At 36.9% G+C, this 20,148-nt stretch overlaps 4 protein-coding genes across 6 annotated transcripts; all 4 read left to right on the top strand.

The window, feature by feature from the left end:
- The first annotated feature begins 912 nt into the window (after positions 1-912).
- On the top strand, positions 913-2,512 carry crygs1 (crystallin, gamma S1). Of its 2 annotated transcripts, none has more exons than XM_079470938.1 (3): positions 913-975; positions 1,691-1,933; positions 2,125-2,512. In XM_079470938.1, exons 1-3 carry the CDS (start codon positions 967-969, stop codon positions 2,395-2,397), a joined length of 525 nt encoding a protein of 174 aa, XP_079327064.1. In that variant the 5' UTR covers positions 913-966; the 3' UTR covers positions 2,398-2,512. The 2 variants fall into 2 exon arrangements, with proteins under 2 accessions (XP_079327064.1, XP_079327065.1); XM_079470939.1 differs by having other exon boundaries at positions 918-987; positions 2,125-2,503.
- A 725-nt stretch (positions 2,513-3,237) lies between these two features.
- mettl21a (methyltransferase 21A, HSPA lysine) lies at positions 3,238-7,724 on the top strand. Of its 2 annotated transcripts, none has more exons than XM_079471414.1 (4): positions 3,238-3,422; positions 3,535-3,721; positions 4,917-5,028; positions 5,145-7,724. In XM_079471414.1, the coding sequence occupies exons 2-4, from the start codon at positions 3,575-3,577 to the stop codon at positions 5,540-5,542; spliced, it is 657 nt and encodes a 218-aa protein (XP_079327540.1). In that variant the 5' UTR covers positions 3,238-3,422; positions 3,535-3,574; the 3' UTR covers positions 5,543-7,724. The 2 variants fall into 2 exon arrangements, with proteins under 2 accessions (XP_079327540.1, XP_079327541.1); XM_079471415.1 differs by having other exon boundaries at positions 3,269-3,422; positions 3,546-3,721; positions 5,145-6,396.
- Positions 7,725-8,496: 772 nt separating this feature from the next.
- On the top strand, positions 8,497-16,006 carry dpp4 (dipeptidyl-peptidase 4). Its single transcript, XM_079471576.1, has 26 exons — positions 8,497-8,675; positions 8,870-8,954; positions 9,276-9,368; positions 9,913-10,007; positions 10,190-10,264; positions 10,337-10,389; positions 10,811-10,880; positions 11,006-11,126; positions 11,207-11,361; positions 11,439-11,533; positions 11,609-11,741; positions 11,935-11,973; positions 12,077-12,175; positions 12,389-12,459; positions 12,538-12,591; positions 12,668-12,795; positions 12,886-12,933; positions 13,095-13,193; positions 13,301-13,370; positions 13,458-13,652; positions 14,314-14,368; positions 14,457-14,556; positions 14,697-14,755; positions 14,893-14,965; positions 15,151-15,224; positions 15,372-16,006. The coding sequence occupies exons 1-26, from the start codon at positions 8,673-8,675 to the stop codon at positions 15,462-15,464; spliced, it is 2,235 nt and encodes a 744-aa protein (XP_079327702.1). The 5' UTR covers positions 8,497-8,672; the 3' UTR covers positions 15,465-16,006.
- An 833-nt stretch (positions 16,007-16,839) lies between these two features.
- Positions 16,840-20,028, top strand: gcga (glucagon a). The gene is made up of 6 exons (XM_079471510.1): positions 16,840-17,071; positions 17,168-17,276; positions 17,586-17,741; positions 18,475-18,591; positions 19,460-19,603; positions 19,683-20,028. The coding sequence occupies exons 2-6, from the start codon at positions 17,188-17,190 to the stop codon at positions 19,702-19,704; spliced, it is 528 nt and encodes a 175-aa protein (XP_079327636.1). The 5' UTR covers positions 16,840-17,071; positions 17,168-17,187; the 3' UTR covers positions 19,705-20,028.
- Positions 20,029-20,148: the final 120 nt, after the last annotated feature.

Raw genomic sequence — 20,148 nt, forward strand, 5'->3', positions numbered from 1 at the left:
TATAATAATATTATCATATAAATCACATTTTCTGTGGTCAAAATTGTTGAAATGACTTAAAAAGTTCATGCTATCCAAAAATACAGTCAAGATGGATAAATGGGGCCATCTGTTGGTCGTATTTAAACATGCAGGTCACACATCAATGGTTTTTGTAATACTCTTTAGTAGTAGGGCAGTTGTGTATAAACACACTCAAAAGTTTTGGTTTATCTGTCTTTCAATGTCAAGTTGATATTTGTAGAAAAAAATCATTTTTGCTTCAAATTGTGCTTCGTATGCATTAAAAGTCTGTTTGTAGTGCCAAACTAGAATAGCTGTGTGCGATTAAAAATTGTACGGTGTAAACTAAGTAAAATAAACAAAGAAATAATACAAAGTGTAATATGATTTAGTGCCAGAAAAACATAAACAAAGAATACAATAGGAATAAAATCAATATAAATAAATCAAAGTGTGTTATTAAAAAGAAACCGTGAAAGAATCAAATTGTATCTGTGTGGGTTATAAAACTCATCAAAACTGTAGAAATTTGGTACTATTAACGCCAGCAACCAAAAAGGCCATTTTGTGTGCGTTTGACTGCGTGTTTACACATTTGGCAATGTGTTCACGTGTCATTGTGTCTATTACGTATTCTATATTATATCACCAGTCATTTCAATACTTTGGGTATAGAATCAATAAAAACAGGAAAGAGGGAAAATCTTCATGAGTGTGTGTGCATACCAACATGACTGAACACACACACGAATGGACCACAGCGTTGATCTCTGTACCCCGTAATCCCACCTGTCTTTACCAGAAAGTACTGGCTCAATTTTTGGACCTGGTTTTCATGACAAGGCGAATGTCCTCTTTACACAGAAATGTCTGGGTATAAAAGAGACGTGCTTGGGTGGGCCTGAACCAGCACAGCTCCTCACTACCCCTCCACAGGAGCGTCCCCAGCCGAACCTCTGCAGAATGGACCGGGTGAGTACGAAGGTGATCAGGACTGATATTAAATGCTTATTTAAAAAAGAACACATATATATATATATATAGGCCTATATATATATAAAATTGTATTTATTTTATGTTTTTACTTTTTATGTTTTTATAATTATACATAGGCCTATTTCTATACATAATTAGTTTATTTTTCCCTATTTCTTTTTCCATTTTATTTTTTATTAAATTATGTAGTATTATGTTTATTATTTATTATCTTTATTTTGCCATGTCTACATATTTTTCAGTTTTCACAAGATTTTTTCTGTGCAGCTGCTTTGCAGCATTGCAAAATTGTAAAAAGCACTATAGAAATACTTTATGACTGTATTTATAGATTAAAAAATGTTAAATGGTAAAACATTTGTATTTTTGTATGTATTTTTTATAATATATTCCTTCTATCAATGTTTATAAGGTATATTTGTACATATTTCTATTTTAATATAATATATTACTTCCATCACTATTCATTTGGTATATATTTTTATAGAATACATTCCTTCCAGCAATATATTGGTTGTTATATATTTTTATTTGATATAATAATCCTTCCATCAATATTTATTTGGTGTAATTTAACCTATATACTACTACTAAATCCATATTGAATGAGATGTCAAACTGAGTCGTAATGTGACTACTCGTGCATTTATTAACATTGGATGAAATACAATCCCCCGTCTGCCCTGTCCAGATCATTTTCTACGAGGACAAAAACTTCCAGGGTCGTCGGTACGAATGCGACAGCGACTGTTCTGACTTCCACGTCTACCTGAACCGGTGCAACTCCATCCATGTGGAGAGTGGCGTTTGGGTGTTGTACGAGAGGCCTAACTTCATGGGCTACCAGTACGTGCTGACCCGAGGTGAGTATCTGGATTACCAGCGCTGGATGGGTCTCAATGATCGCCTCTGTTCCTGCAAAATGATCCATTATGTAAGTCTAACTCACATTAGGAACAATTTGTTTTTGTTTGCTGCTCAACTAATAGCCTAATGGGATGGCAAAGTGTCCACTTTTTATTTTTTATGGACATGTTCTATCTTATTTTAAAACAACCATTGGATTTGGTCCATATTCTACCCAACCGTGGACTTGTACCTCAAACTATGTCCCTTCCCCTTCAGGTCAGTGGTTCCGAGTACAAGATCCAGCTCTACGACAAAGGAGACTTCGGCGGCCAGGTGTACGAGACCACCGAGGACTGCCCGTCCGTGGTGGACCGCTTCCGTACCCGCGAGGTCCACTCCTGCAAGGTGCTGGATGGTGTCTGGATCTTCTACGAGCACCCAAACTACAGGGGGCGTCAGTATCTACTGGAGAAGGGGGAATACAGTAAACCCGTGGACTGGGGTGCCGTCTGCCCCACGGTCCAGTCCATCAAACGCCTGACGGAGTGACGTCTAACCTCTAAATCCATCCATATTCAGTCATCCATACCTCCACACCGCCCGACTACTGCAGCACCAGTACACCTGTGCTGATATAATAAACGTGTTGCAAATGAAATGTCTGAAATGATTGTTTCCTTTCACAACTCCATGACATCTTAAAGGGGGCTTCAATACCAAAATTGACTTTAAAATTATGAGAGACAGATACTGTTTTAAACGTATTTACTGACTGAATTAGCCTACACATAATATAAGTGAGTATTGCAACATAATAACATAAAATTGCCTAATATGTGAATAGATTAGTTAGTGAGAAAGAGAAAATGTTTAGGTATTTGGGATATTTATGTTTTAAATGTTGTCCACGACAAGCGAGGATTTCTATTCACAAGAGATCAAATTCAATTTCACGTGTTTACATTTATTTCCGGCAACATTTTGAGAACTCTGAGAGAACGTTATCTAAAGTTCAGACCACGTAAAGGATATTTTGTCGTATGCCTTTGTCTTAAAGAAAATGCTTATTTGCAGTCGTCTATAAAACATCTGAACTAATGTGCGTCATTAATACAAATGATAACGTAATTTACTAAAGTAATTTCATTAAAAGTCCTTATGATACATTTACCACATATAATAACAAATCGTATGCGGAAACCATCTTCCAAACTGTTTATTTATCTGTTAAAAGTTTTGTTTTCAGCAGAATTGATGTTGTTAAGATAACTCAAAGGTTTTGATGCTTAAGCCATATCATGCTTAATGCTGTAATGTGTCACATAATTTCCTTGTGTGTATTTGCCTGGAGTCGTTTTGCACTTACTGGACTGTCGAGGGTGCAGTTGCACTCCGAAACATTTGATGGCGCAGTTGAGTAACGACAGCTGTAACAACACGCGAATAAGTGATCGTTGAACTCAGCGGGCTGAAGATCTCTGCTTGTATTAAATCTCCGTTTGGTTTTCTTTTAAAATGTTTTAGTTAGAAGTGATATTTTAAACGTTTATAATAAGAATATGGTAACGTCATAGGTAGGCCTACATTATATACAATACGATTTATAATCTGAATACGTTTTAGAACGGACGGTTCGTGATACAAAATCAAATTGTAATTCTTATATTCATTGTTTTAAAATTAAAGCTTGTTTCTAGGTGATTTTGAGAGACGTTTACAGCTCAGCATGGCTTTGGTGCCCTATAATGAGAACCTACTTCCGGCTCTTTCCAAGTTGCACGAGAGCTCAGCCGAATTCCATCTGGCCAATCACAGGATCAGAATCAGCCAGAACTGGAACCAGTTGGGTGTGGCCGCTGTGGTGTGGGACGCTGTGAGTTTTTATTTATTTCATTATTTTGGTGTCAATATTGATCTTGACGGGGGACAGAAGCTGTTAAAGAAGGAAGTGGATGGGTTTCTTTTTGCAGTTAAAGGAGTAGTTCATTTTCAAAATAAAGTTTCATGATAGTATGCTTGCCCCCGTGTCAGATGTTTGTGTATTTGTTTTTTTTATTTGAAAATAAATAAAGGTTTTTGATGAACAAATTCCAGGTTTGTTTTCCATGGACTTCAATGGACTCCAAAAGGTTAAAGGTCAAAATTACATTTCAGTGCAGCTTTACATTTACATTTAGTAGACGCTTTTATCCAAAGCGACTTACAAAGAGTTCAGGGCGCAATAAGCGATATGTCATACAAGAGCAATAGTACATTAGGTGCTAATACAAAGTTACTAGTTTCAACAAAAGCTAGACCACTACCTGTTGAGAGAAGAGAGTTAGTGTAGGTCTACTTTTTTTTTATTTGTCTCTGCTTGTATTGTCAAGTATTCACCGAAGAGGTGTGTTTTAAGTAGTTTTTTGAAGGTTGTGAGAGATGTGGTTGACCAGACCGCATTGGGAAGAATGTTCCACCAGGAAGGAGTTGTTAAGGAGAAGGCATTACAGGGCGCCGCTCGTTTGCTGAACGCAGGGTTCTTGATGGGGTGTAGGCTTGTAGTAGGGTATGAAAGTATGCCGGCCCAGATCCAGTGATAGTCCTGTAAGCAAGCATCAATGACTTGAATCTGATCCGGGCTTTAAACTAGATTTTACTTGTCGGTACTTCCGCCTACCTCAAGCGTGACGTTTTCAACGTAATTACATATTACGTGGAGTCATGAACGCGCATCGCATAACAGATCAGGGGGAGCATTTGTGTTTATACAGCATATACATTTTTTTTAAATGGCCGATCGTTTCGCTAGACAAGACTCTTATTCATCATCTGGTATCGTTTAAAGCCCTTTGAAACAGCACTGAAACTGTCATTTTGACCTTCAACCGTTTGGAGTCCATTGAAGTCCACTATGAAACATCCTGGAATGACTAAATAACCTTAATTTATTTCTAACTATAGAAACAAATACATAAATATCTTGGATGACATAGGGGTGAGTAAATGATCATGAACATTTATTTTGAAAATGAACTACTCCTTTAAATGTTTAGCTTGAGCTTCATCGTGTTTCATTCTTCCTCAAATAGGCGGTGGTGCTCTGCATGTTTATGGAAATGGGTACCATTGACCTCAAAGGAAAGAGAGCTATTGAGCTTGGAGCGGGCACAGGTTTGGTGGGCATTGTAGCTGCTCTTCTCGGTAAGCATGTGCAATACGTTTTCCATCTTGTTTTATATTTTAGTGTAACTCGTTATTTTAAATAATGTTTCATTTTGCTTAAACTATCCCTTTAAGTAACATTTGTGTTTTTGCAGGCGCAAATGTGACCATTACAGATCGAAAACCTGCCTTGGAATTTTTGGCTGCTAATGTGCAAGAAAACATTCCTCCCAGCCAGCAGCCTTCAGTGGAGGTATCTGAACTCACCTGGGGGGAAAATCTAGATCTCTACCCACCAGGCAGTTATGAGCTCGTGTTAGGAGCTGACATTGTGTACCTGGAAGAGACGTTCCCTGCGCTATTGGAAACCCTTGAGCACCTTAGCTCGGAGAACACTGTGGTTTTGTTGTCCTGCCGGATACGATACGAGCGTGACGAACGGTTCCTGATGGACCTTAGACAGAGGTTCTCTGTGCAAGAGGTCCATTATGACTCCGAAAGGGACGTTCACATTTACAGAGCGGTGAAAAATACAAGCAAAACTGAACTGTAAGGAGCATTTAGATAGAGATTGCCTTTGTGTAAGTCGGTAGATACACAAAGTCCACTATTAGATTTTCTTTGCTTACCCAAAGATAAAATTCTGTCAGCTTTTAGTAGTTCAGTACTCTATTCATCTGTGGAACCCAAAAGAAAATATTTTGAGAAATGTGTCAGTGGTTTTGTGTCCTTTCATACAATGGTAGTCAATGTTGTTGGGTTACCAACATTCTTCAAAATATTTTTGTGTTCTGCAGAAGAAAGAAAGCCAAACAGGTTTGGAATGACAAGATAAACAAATTAAATCATTTTCTTTTTTGGATGAACTTTCCCTGGAGCCATTTCTGTACCTGGTCAGCAGATGGCGCTGCCATCAAGGACCAAAATTAAACAGGAGACTTTGAAGAACAATACCTGTTTTACCTTCAACTGTCTCTTTTATTCTGTTTCCCTAACAGGGGAGTATATACTTGCGATGCAATGGATGTGTTTTTAACATTATAATTGTTTTTTCTCTATGACACAGGAGAATGTAAGCATGTAGGCCGGACCCCCTTTATGTTAAAAAGCGATATGATCATCAATAAAATGAGCCTTTCATCTAAGTAAAGAAAACTGACCTTTATCTTCAGTAAACAATCTCCAGTTTACAACAGGTAACACGCATCCGGCCTTAAAACGACTGCAGTCATACTATGATGAATAATCCAGCGGTTGTGTTGAATCCAGTGATCTATTTCTAGAGGGAAAAGCATTAAAATATGAATTATAAAATGTATTGAAGCGCAAGTCTACCTAGAAATTTTAATTCTGTCACTTATTCACCATCATGTGGCACAAAACCTGTGTGTGACTTCATTTCTGTGGAACACAAAAGAAGATATTTTGAGAAATGTTGCAGTGGTTTTGTGATCCCACAATTGGGTTTAGTGTCGTTAGGTTACCAACATTCTTCAAAATATCTTCTTTTGCGTTCTGCAGAAGAAAGAAAGCCACAGTTTTTCAGTTTTTGCTTTGATGACCTTTATTGCAATTGCATTCTGATCCGAGCAAAGCCTGACCCAGAAGTGCCATGACTGTTTATTATTTACTCGTTTTGGTAAACTAGTCATTGCTCGGACGCTGATGTAAGCCGAATCTCGTTAAAACACATCACCTGTTTAACACGACCGCATCTGTCGGGGACGTTTTAACTTCCACGGTCCATGCTGCATTACACCGAATTGATGCGTTTGTTTGCGGAGGAAGTCTGCAGATGAGACAGATAGTTCCTCCTGAAGCTCGGTCAATAAAAGAGACACTATGATATTTGTTAAGCTTTTAACAGGCTTTTAAAGCCACGCTTTCCACTGTTGAACGTTTTTTAAAGATGACTTGCTGCCGACATTTGTACGACATTTCTGTACAAACGTTTCCTATTTTGTATCAAACATTTGTTGTTCAAGGTTGCAATTAAACTCAAAAGTAATATGCACAATCTTCATCAGATAAAAAATATGTAAGTCCTGTCGGTCTTAAAAGCGTCGACCGAGCCGACGTGGAAGACATCAAAATGTTCAAAGCAAAGTGGGTCGTAACACACTAACTGCACATTTGTGTCTAACTTTACACATTGATGTCATGGTTAACCTCTAAACACATTCACGTTTGAACGACTTTATCTCTTTGAGCATCTTTTTTGAGATCTGAGATTCTCAATATGAAAACGAGTTTATAGCAGAATGAGATGCGGAGAGACTGGGATGGAGATCGGGATTTCTCAGTTTCCCGACTGTTGTTGTGTTCGCTGTGGCTTTGGATGGCGTGTTATGCACTGTCTGAACAAACCCAAGTGCCTCCGTGGTTATCCAGGGAGCACCCCACCCAGACTCCAATATAAATAAATACGCATTCTTTGTAAACACACAGCAATGCTTGAGCAATAGACAACGTGTCTTGAGAAATCAACACCATAATGCTATTTAACAGTTCAAGATGAATCCATTTCAGCTGGGACATCGTTCAATAGCATTTTGTAACTTAATGTTGAAATTGGTTCTCTGAAAAAATTCAATTTTACCACTGAATCGATTCAGATCTGAACGAAATGTATTGTTCTACTAACAAACATACTTAACGTTTCAATAGTCTTTTATCTTTGTAAATGATTAAATCGTCTTAATAAAACGTGTATGTACACTAACCCTCTTTCTCTCAAAGTGGTCGTGGTCTGGCTTTTGTTGAAACTAGTAACTTTGTATTAGCACCTAATGGACTATTTCTCCTGTATGGCATGTCGCGTCTGCTGAATGACTAATGTAAATAATCTTCTTCATGTGTTTCTTGTCGTGGTTTTGTGAACGAATGCGTAATCTGAAATGTTTAATGATTTCCTGCATGCACATTTTTTTGTTTGCCTCACTGACAGTTTTATGAGTTGGGGGAGGCTCTTGTCTCCTTTGAAATAACTTGAGGAAGTGCGCCTGTGTCACCTCGGACATTATTTATTATTTGCAGTAATGACCCTCATAAATGTTATAACCCTTAATAAAAATGTTTGAATACTGTAATGTATGTTCAAAGGAATGCTGGCATTCCATGAGGTTATAAATGGACCATATGCTTTTATTAATTGTTTAGTTATTAATGCTCGTTCGCTTACTGATAACACATTTAATTGTTTATGGCTACTATATGTTTTATAATATTATACATTGAAATATTTTCATATAGCATATTGGGTTGCGGTCTAACGTTGACAACATTATGCCAAAGCTTCATCCAAATGTTTGACCTAATTTATTTAAACGATCAACACGTTTATTTGGAAAATCAATTTCACATTGCCTATTTAAAATAATATACATTTCACGTTTGGATTTATTTATATTGTAAGTGAAAGAACAACACGATCAATCAGAACGCAATCAATGTTTAACTATATCCATACATGAGACTTTGACATTTGTACAGATACATCTCTGCATCACTGGCTGATCTAAAGAGATCATTAGAGGAATGCGAACTTTAATCTAACACGATTTTATTGTTGCCTTTACAAGCAACGCGTTGGTAATATTTAACAATAGTGCCTTGAGAAGCGCAAACACGGAAAGCGGTTTACGTTGAAGAATAGCGGAATACCGAACCGGGACTGTCGCAAGATGGTCAGTAAGTCCCAATACAGCAAATATTTTTGGCGTACAACTTGTTGTAAATTGCATTTAACTTCGGAAGGTTTGAAAGATCGAGTGCGTAACAGCGCATTTGGAGAGGATGCGTTTTACGCACTACGCGTTTTGTAAATGTGCATCGTGTAATCCTGATTTTGTATGATTTTATTCCTCATGACATGTTTCAGGAAATTGGAAAATGGATTTTGGCCGCAGTTGGGATAGCAGTGATCGTTGTCTTAATAACTGTGCCGACTGTCATATTTCTCAAAGGTAGGCGCTTACACAAGGATGCGTTTATTCATTTGCGTAATGGAATCTAACTTTGTTTGCAATTAGTTTTTTTTCCAAACCTGTTACAAGTCAAATGCTCCCTTATGCATGTTTTATGGTTTTATAAGATGTGAATGAAGTTTTTTTTTTAGATGCTCAACCCTTTCCAGTAGTTATCTGCGCCATTATCTTGCCTGGAACTGAACTTTGTACAGGATAATGACTTTGCTTACAGCTCTGGTTTCATACTCACACACATGTATTCACACACATGTTATTAAAAATAAGTTATATCTGTCTGTCTGTCTGTCTATCTGTCAGAGGATAAAACACAACCCCAGAAGACCTTCACACTTGAAGACTACTTCAACAACACTGCTAGAAGCAAGTCATATAACCTGCGTTGGGTCTCAGGTAGGCTACTGTGTGGGGAAATGTATAAAAGTAGCATACTGACAAAATAAAAACACTGTGTTAGTGAAAGTATGGTCTCAGATGATAATACCACGGTACGCTAAAATACACCATGATCCTGAATGATAACTTTAAACAGGAAAACATTTGGTATTTGGTGATCCAACATATACGTTAAAAAGTAATGTAGGCCTATTGTCATGTAAAAAATTAAGAAGTAGTGTCCATGTCTAAAAGAAATAAGTTCATTCTGTCCCTTGCTTACTCCAGCTTTAATCCTCCTAAACATGGCCTTGTAAACTAAAAGTACTGTATATGCTCTCCTACTTGTAAGTGGCTTTGGATAAAAGCGTCTGCCAAGTGAATAAATGCAAATGTTATGTGGTGTTACCATGCCACATGTTCACAACACCATGTGATAATCATAGTACCTTAAAATATAAAAATACTACAGTGGGTTTTTTTCTAAGATTCTATTTAAACTCTGATAAAAACAGCATGTTATGCAAAGTCACCCAATTGTCGATTCTTTTTCCATCCATAGATGATGAATATCTTCACAAGTCAGGAGACGGTTCCATATACCTGATCAAGGCGCTTACAGGAAATGGAAGTGAATTCCTCAACCATCAGTTGTTTGTAAGATCTTTCACACATTAGAGCATTTGGAACATTTCCTATCTCGACCAGACAACTTTTGTACACACACGTACAAATTCACTTTACCCGTTGGCTTATCCAGTGGTATGAATGTGTTGCGGAGCTACCTGTATGAAGAAATGTTTGGTGTGTATATCAATCATGAATTAATTTGCATTTAGGCCCGTGTGGCAGCTTACGATTACATGGTGTCAGCCGATCGAAAATACGTCTGTTTCCTGAGCAACTACACAAAGGTAACCCATCAAACACTTTCATTTAAGTGTCGGCCCAGTATTCGTCTATAAACTTTTAACGTTCTTCAACAGCTGTGGAGACACTCGTACACGGCATCGTACTCTATTTATGACCTGGAAAACAAGTATGTTTGCTAGTTTGTTTTCTAAAATTATACATTGACACCATGTTGACCACTGAATCATATGTCAACGATACCACCATATTGAAGAGGGCAAAATTGCCCTATAAACTCAAACAAATAAATGGGGAACCTGGGTTAAAAAGCACAATTAAGTTTACATGTCTATACCAATTCCAATGCATTGATCTATGTGGAGTATAAAATGTTCATTCTAATTAAATGTAAAAAAACTAATTGAAATCGTTTATAAATGTCAACTTTGGTTTGGTTGTTTGCTAAGAATCGCAGCTCTCTTGTTTGTTTGTATGCATTTATAGTGCAGTCATGCCCTCCCCAATATGGCGGACGAGCAAAACTGCAAATATCTTGTACCCTGGCTAAACATTTATGCAAATTAGCATTTTTGAACTTTGTATTTCAGGGATTTTATAAATACAGATATCCCACATGAAATTCAGTACCTCGCTTGGTCACCAATTGGTCACAAACTGGTAAGAAATCAATTAATCGTAACATCATTCAGAATTTCAGTCTGTCATAACCTAAATCTGTTTTTGCTAACAAATTGCTCACAACTAGCGAAAGAGAAATGCATGTAGTTTTTACATCCATGCAGGCTTATGTGTGGAAATACAACGTCTATGTGAAAGAAACCCCGGCTTCCCCTTCGCATCAGGTCACTGAGAACGGAGCCCACAATCTGATCCTCAACGGCATTCCTGATTGGGTGTATGAAGGTATTGAACGACAGCCGATCGTATCAGTGATGTGTCCTTTTTACCTGTCTGACAATCTGCCATATTTGTTTCTTCTGCAGAAGAGATGTTCTCCACAAACTTTGCTTTGTGGTGGGCACCAGGTGGAAGGTTTGTGGCCTACGCCCAATTCAACGACTCGGGCGTCCATAACATCGAGTACACATGGTACGGAAAAGAGCAGTATCCAGAAACGGTCTTCGTACCGTACCCCAAGGTAAAAGACTTGAGCGCGCACAGACATTGAGCTAATATGCCCAACAGGTTTATGATACTTTCTTGTGCGACTTCCAGCCGGGAACCCCAAACCCAATCGTGAAACTGTTCGTCTTGGATACAAACACATCCGCCATCGCTGAAGTTTCAGCCCCCAGTGATGTTGGGGCAGGGTAATACCTTGCTTGCTTGCATTTACATGGGTTCTTCAAATTTTCTTATATCTAAAATGAGGTGCTTCATAACAGAGAACATTACCTGAGCACGGTGACATGGGCGACGGATGAGCGCATTGCAGTGCAGTGGCAGAAGAGGACACAGAACTATGTGGTTTTAACAGTGTATGATTTTGACAATGGGACGTGGAGCGAAAATTCGTTGGTAAGTTTGAAATTGTTTAGTCACACTGATGGTTTATGAGCGTAACCATCAACCATTTTTATAAGTGAAAATGGTTTCAATGTCTTTATGGTGTTGACCGAAGTCATTTATGTCTAAAAGTCTGAAAGGTCCAGTAGCAAACTTTATGCCAATATTAAAAATGTTAAAATATGTCTTTTTGTGTTTTTGACAGAACCAGGTTCTTACAAGCAGCACGGGTTGGGTTGGTCGGGTATGTCGTTGGCGAAAAACATTAGATTTAACGTTAATTTGGAGTTAACGTTAGTTTGAGGTGAAATGTTTGTTTGTTGATTTATCTTGCGTTGTTTTCACAGGTCTCTCCAGATGAACCTGTCTTTCAACCCGATGGCGGCAGTTGTTATTACGTACTGAGTGATGGAGAAGGGTTTAAACATCTTGCTTATTTTAATGGAGTGAGTTGAAACAGTTTACAAAACACAAATGTATAAATAATTAAAGATTTGTGCAAATGTTTAGCAGATCCTGTTTGTGTTTCATTTTACATTCAACCAAAAGCAATAAAAAAGTAATATGTTTTCCTTCTTGTTGTAGTACAAACCCTTTTTAAAATGCGGTTGAATTTACTGATTATTTGTGATGTTGTACAATATTGTCCTTTCTTGTAGACAGCCCCAGTATTTCTGACCAGAGGCAAATGGGAGGTCATCAGCATTCTTAAAGTCACAGAAGATGCCATGTTAGTTTTCTATAAACGTCGAACAATTGTGTGTTTCCCCAGTGTATTTCCTTACATGTCTTCCTTTATTTTCAATAGATATTATGTCAGTAACGAACACAATGGCCAACCGGGACAAAGAAACGTTTACAAGTAAGTATGATGATCAGAAACCATCTAATTGTTCATGATCTGAAAGCAAGATTTCAATGCTTTTAACCCCCTGCAGAATTATCATAAATGACGCTTCTTATTCTAAGCCTGTGTGCCTGACATGCACATTGAATGAGGACAGGTGTAAATATAATTCGGCTCAATTCAGCCGTAAAGGGACGTACTATCGCATGGACTGTTCGGGTAAGCACTATTGTATTCACATGTAATGCAACATACATTAAAGCACATGCAAGGATCTGATGTTGTCTTGTTATCTGTTTGTGTCCATAGGGCCTGGACCTCCTCTGTACACCCTCAGAAACAGTCAAGATGGATCAGGTACTGTTATATACTTAGAAGAATATTGATTGATTGGAGGCGTGGCCTAATGGTTGGCGCACACTAACCAATAAAGGGATAGCAAAGAATTGATTTTGGCATTATACAAATTTGCAATGTTGGTGAATGCGTAAACATTTAAATTCTTGTATTTTTTATAGAACTGAGAGTTCTTGAAGACAACAAAGAACTGGAAGGCGTTTTGCAAGACATCGCAATGCCGTCAGTTACACACGGGACTCTGAAGATCGGAGATTTTGGTAAAACTGTATTTTACAGCAGATTACATAACAAACGAAAAAAGTATGTTTTCGTTTCATTCCAAAGCAAATCCGATCCTTATCTGTCTTTTCATTTCTTCATACAGACCTCTGGTACCAGATGACATTGCCTCCCAGGTTCGACAGATCCAAAAAATACCCCCTGCTTATTGATGTGTAAGCTGGCAATATTTTCCAGTAAATCGATTTGTCCGAAGTACCTTAACAAATCTTGTTTATTGACGAAACGACATACATCTGTAGATACGCGGGTCCTTGCAGTCAGAAGTCAGATTTTCGCTTCAGGGTGGGATGGTCTACATACTGGGCCAGCACTGAGAATGTGATCGTGGCCAGCTTTGACGGAAGAGGAAGCGGTTACCAAGGAGACAAAGTCATGCATTCCATCTACAAACGACTTGGTACCTACGATGTAGAAGATCAGATCACCGCCGCAAGGTAAAAACAAGCATATGTGTTGTGCTCAAGTGAATGTTTCAATGCAAATAAAATAAAGCGGTGACAACTCGCTAGTTGCGCAATATGGCGCCCGTGAGCTTTTGGGACGCCAGAGGCGGCAGAATAATTTCTGGTAGATTAACACTGTATAGGAGAAGGAGTTTTTTTGGCCTGCAAATATGTGTGTTTTTTAGATTAAAAAGTGGAAAGTAATATATCAGTGACATGACACATCCTCTTTACATTGCTGAGACAAAACAACTCGATAGTGTTATATGACCGGAAGTGTGTTTGCCAAACATGGCGACGCAAAAGCTCACCGGCGCCATCTTGTGCAACTAGCCCATTATTCAAAAGTAAAGTTCACCCAAAATATTTTCTCAAGCCATCCTAAATGACTTTTTAAAGTTTTTTAAAACAAAAATATATGATATAATTAATATAACACAATTATTTATATTAAATAATAGCACTTTAGAAGCATAAATACGTAGGTCTCAACTTGGGAGTTAATATTTTGAGTATCTGAAATCAAAACCTAAACAAACCATGTTGATATTTGTAAAAGTTCTATACTTTATCTTTGACTGTTTTACCAGATTGTTTGTAAAAATGGAAAATGTAATAAAAACTATCGATTATTTCTCTTAATTGCTTTTAGACAGTTTATTAATATGGGCTTCATAGATAAAGACAGAATTGCCATCTGGGGCTGGGTAAGTTTCCACCAGAAATATTATTTGTTCATTGCCCTAAAAACATATGATCACAAAATATATTGAGGCCGCTTTGTTTCTAACGCAGTCTTACGGTGGATACGTCACTTCGATGGTTTTGGGAGCTGGCAGTGGAGTGTTTAAATGTGGCATGGCTGTCGCTCCGGTGTCTAAATGGGAGTATTACGGTAAATAACTGTAAATATGATTCTGTCATCATTTACTCACCTTCGAGTTGTTCCAAATCTGTATACATTTCTGTGTCGCATTTATTAAATTCCCATAATGCACTAAAACCTATTTCAAGCATCGTTTGGTCTTCCAACAGATTCTATTTACACGGAGAGATACATGCTTACGCAGAGAGAGAATCAACACTTTTATGACGTAAGTTGACAAGTACATGTTCTTTTATAGTAGTCTCTTCCTGTCTGGAAAAAAGTCCAAAATGACGTCACAAACATCTGCATGAAATAACTCATGAGAGGAAAGCGTCAAAAGTGTTTATGTTGCGTGTTTTGCAGAATTCCACAGTGACGGGAAGAGCCAAGAACTTTAAATCTGTTCAGTACCTCCTGGTGCACGGTACTGCTGACGGTGAGAAAGCACTTCTGTCTCTCTCTGCAGCACTTATAGTAAAAGTAATCCTTTACCATATTTACATTAAGCAAGTTTGTAAATGTGTGTTAAATGATCAGCTTGCAGAAAATGCTTTTCAGAGGTAGTATAGATTATTATTATCACATGATGTTTAAGTGAACACATCTCACATCCATTTTTAGATAATGTTCACTTCCAACAAGCCGCTCAGATCTCCAAAGCTCTAGTCGATGAGCAAGTGGACTTTGACGCAATGGTAAGACAACTGTGAGCTTCAGAACGTGATTTTATAATGTTAAGTTCTTCTTGCATTACCCTTCGGCTACCTCACACTTGTTTCAGTCATTTCTCATTCTCTTTTTCTCTCTCTCTCTCTCTCTCTCTCTCTCTCTCTCCCTCTCAGTGGTACACTGATGAAGATCACGGCCTTGGAGGATCGGCCAATCAGCATGTGTACACTCACATGACTCACTTTCTGAAAAAGTGCTTCGCTTGAACTAGTAAACTCTTTTCGACCACCCCAGAAGCTTTCAGTTCTGAATCAACGTTATTTCCAGACTGATTCACGCACTTACGATCACACATGAGCAGCCCCTGATGGCATGAAAATCTGTCAAGCAACTGCATTGTGATGTAATAATGGACGTGTTTATTTATGCTTGAATCAGTTTAAGACATTCAAATGTACATTCTGAACATCTGAGTCCATTATCGGTACCAAAACGTTTAATGCAACGTCAAAGAGCAATGAGAAACTTGGCTGTTGAATGCAAATTGTAAATGCTTCATGCTAAAATATACAGTAAATATACATAAATTAGATGGATGTAGACAAAGCTTGATTATCTGATATTTTATTTAATATAGCTCATATTTTTTAAGTTCATTCAATTGAATCACATTTTCTGTTTAGTGACTTTTATCTGGTAAGAGCAATATTGCATGTTCTGTTTATTCTGGAAATTGTCAGCGGTTAATATGATGTGAAATGCATTTAGAGAATATCTTTTAAAATAAAGTATTTACAATCCCAAGGACTATTTTGGGTGCTAATATTTATTGTACCTTTATTTGTAATGTATAAACAAAATTATATACTAATAAACTTAACAAATATGCTTAATGGATTGTGATGAATAACATATTTACAACACCACATCATTTATATGATGACTTGTTTGATCAATATGATTAAATAATTTTAGGTAAAACAATTGAAGAACGTATTAGAAATTTTGTGATAATGTACAGAAAGTTTCCTATTTCATTAAGTCTAAAATGATGATTTTATAGCAAAAATATACTAAACATGATTTATGTACTTAATATATATATATATATATATATATATATATATTTATATATACATATATATATATATATATATATATATATATATATATGTATTATATATACTTAATAAAAATGTGAACATTTAAAACAAATAGTCATGTTTACAAATTAAGAAACGCATTCGAAACTTTGTGATAAAACTGCGATTTAAAATAGACTTTAAAAACGAATATTTACAGCAAAAAAGATTAAACATGATTTATGTACTAAACATAAATATAATCTATGTTCAATAAAAATGTAAACATTTCTAAAAATGTTGTCATGTTTACAAACTAAGTAACACACTCAAATCTTTTTGATAACGTTTCAGAAACTTTCCTGTCTAAAATGACCATTTAAATAGATTTTAAGACTATACTAATTGCAAAAAATATACTAAATATGATTTATGTATACTAAATATAAATATTAGGCTATATATTAAAAAAAAAACATTTCCAACTAGCCCTTTATTTGTTCAGTTTTTTCACACCTCCAGGACAGCTCTTATCTGACAGTACTTTGGCACATCCTTTACTTTAAACAAACATAAGGATGAGTTTCATCCAGAGCAGGTAATGTACTGAAACTAATGAATGAGCTGAACTTGTGTATGTGTGTGTGCTTCCAAACCAGGCCGGCCCACTTGGTCCGGCTATATAAACCCACGGGTTTGAGAAGAGGCCACGGAACCAGAAGAAGAACGAGAGGAACGTCTGAGGTCGAGGAACAAACACACACTCATCTACGTACTGTATCCATCTATTGGTAAGTTCTGGAGAAAATACTATTTGACTTTTAGGACCCAAACGCTTGTAAAATTGCACTGATGTCTTTCTATATTTGTATATATGATTTCTACAGGACGTTACAGAAACTGAAAAATGAAGGGCATCCAAGTTCTCGCTGGTCTTCTATTTCTTCTCTTTGTTCAAAAAAGCATTAGTGCTCCATTACAAGACGACAGCACAAGGTAAGAAAAGTACCCCGTGGTACCAGAATCCATGTGCGTATGTACGGTCTTATCAGAGATAGGGAAACGTATAACTATGGTTTAAAATAAGTTTCATTTTTTGATAAGGGAGTTTCCATGTGTCATGTCTTAAACAATTAAGCCATAAAATCAACAAGTTTGATGTTTGAACTTTCGCAAATCATCATTTGACTATAAAGGCACTCCATAAAAGGGCTTCAACATCGCAATTGTTATATATTTGTTCATTTTATCAGTGGGTTGTTCACAATTATACTGCCGTGACACTTAGCATTTCTTCACCTGTAGCACAGAGACAGTAGAAAATCTTCTACCGAGAGATCAAGATGTCACAACCATAAAGAGGCACTCAGAGGGGACGTTCTCAAATGACTACAGCAAATACCTGGAGACCAGAAGAGCACAAGACTTTGTACAGTGGCTCATGAACTCCAAGAGAAACGGGTATGAACGATTACATTACAAAGAAATTACAAGTTCAATGGTGAAAGGGTACCGGTATCTTGTGCTAAACAGAAGTATATAGCAAGAGAATAACAAAAAGATTGAAATAAAATTGTTAACATAAAAGGGAAGAGTACAACATATAGAAACTAAAGATATGATGTGTAACGACTCAGAAATACAGGAAATTTTCTTAATTTACATTTTATTACTATCACAATACTCTCTCTCTCTCTCTCTCTCTCTCTCTCTCTGTCACTCTCTTTATATATATCTCTCTCTCTCTCTCTCTCTGAGAAAGAGAGAGAGAGAGAGAGAGAGAGAGAGAGAGAGAGAGAGAGAGAGAGAGAGAGAATTGCTTTTCTACGAATTGTTTTTATAAATGTATTTTTTATAATTTTTGTGCATATTATTGTAATTACATTTTATAGTATTACAATATTTCATATAAAATTAAAATTGTTAAAATTGTAAGAATTCATAAAATGTGAATCGTACAAAAGCTTACCATATTAGGAGAACACGGTAATGGTTAGGCTCCACCCTTAACCACACCCCTTAACTCTCGTTAAGAGTATACATTTATACGAATTATCTCGCTAAACATGAACCGCCATGAGATTTATAACAGGGATTTGTTTTTTTCAATAATCTTGACCATTTTTTCTACATTAAATTGAATTCTATTCAGACATTTTCTGTACGATTACTTACATGTCTCTCGTCTCCTCAGGGGTCCAATCAGACGTCACGCTGAAGGCACGTACACCAGTGACATCAGCTCGTACCTGCAGGACCAGGCCGCGCAGAACTTTGTCGCGTGGTTGAAATCCGGACAGCCCAAACAACAGTAGGCTTCCACCAATGCTTAGTGACACGTGGCTTATAGATCGTGAGAGTGATGCAAATAAAGACGGAGAGAAAAACAACCGATCGCTTGATGGCTTCCAACGCACAAATGCTAATGCTAATAAATCTGAAACTGCGCTCTGTGGTTCTGGTGATCTTTCTGCTTTCTGGGTTTGCACAGTGTGTGTGGTTTGCTAAACTAACAATCACCTCCACCAACATCTACTGCCTATTTCTATGCAAATAATCATATTACGAAGTGATATTGAAAAGTTGACGGCGCAACCTTGAATGACATTCCTATCAACCAATCAGATTTGAGCGTTGCGGTTTGGGGGTGGGACTGAACCATTTCGCATTTCGATTTATTTTACAATACAGAAATACAGTTATATAGCATACTAATAAACTAACTCATTATATATGCAGCACTGCAAAATAGCAACTTTTATAATTTAACATTAATAATGTAATAGATGTTTGGATAAATTATGGACAAAAATATAATAACTAGTCAAACTGTTAAATTCATAGAAAAACATGTCCGGTGAACTGGATGTAAAATGCCAACACTAAAACAAATACAAATACGCAACAACAGTGTCACAAATTAGCATATATGACGTCATCTGCTTTCACTTTGTGCGTTTTGTAAACAGGAATTACTATTTTCTATTTAAAATATTTGGCAAAACCGTGTTGTGAACATAAACACTAGAAAATTGGGTTATTTCGTCACACTTGGTGTGCAGTTACTCCCAGCTTGACCGCAGTCCATTATTTTTCAGTGAAGCAAAATTTCAATAATATTATATGATATAAAAATGATATTAACAATTGCTCATAAAATGTGTTGTGCATGTGCTCAGTGTTGCAGGCAACAGAGGTGCAGATCTGTTCCGCAGGAGGCACGTAGATGGCAGTTTTACTAGTGATGTCAACAAGGTTTTGGACAGCATAGCTGCTAAAGAATATTTACAATGGGTGATGAACTCAAAGACATCAGGGGCAAGGTATGAATGTCAATCATAATGATTACAGGAAATATAAATTGAGTTATATTATACATTAATGTTTGCTATTCCTTTCTAGTGGAAAACGGGCCGGGAATTGATGGGCTTAAAACTGGATCCTGAGGGGCCTTCAGTCATCAAATGAATGAAAGCCATATCGCTTAAAGCCAATACTCTGGAAATCTAAAGCCATAATATATTTTGAGTTTATTTTCTACGTTCAAGCACTGTAGTTATTGTTATTTATTTTCCCACGAGTAAAAGAACATTGTCTAAGTTATATATGATATTTTTATATGATTTTCTATGTGTGCGACATTGAAAGAACATGTTAAAAACTCAGGTGAATGCATTAATACACTGTATAAAAGTACCATGCTGAACTGTGTCCTGCTCTGCTAAATAAAGATTTTCATATTCATCCCAAGCCATTCTGCTGGAACATATGTGCATGGATCTTCAGCGCCACCTACACCTACTTGCATTTACATCATGTTTTATGCGTCAAACGCATTTACATTATGCTTAATAAACAATTTTTTATT

The sequence above is a fragment of the Barbatula barbatula genome, assembly GCF_947034865.1.
Source record: "Barbatula barbatula genome assembly, chromosome: 13".
Classification (NCBI taxonomy): Eukaryota; Metazoa; Chordata; class Actinopteri; order Cypriniformes; family Nemacheilidae; genus Barbatula; species Barbatula barbatula.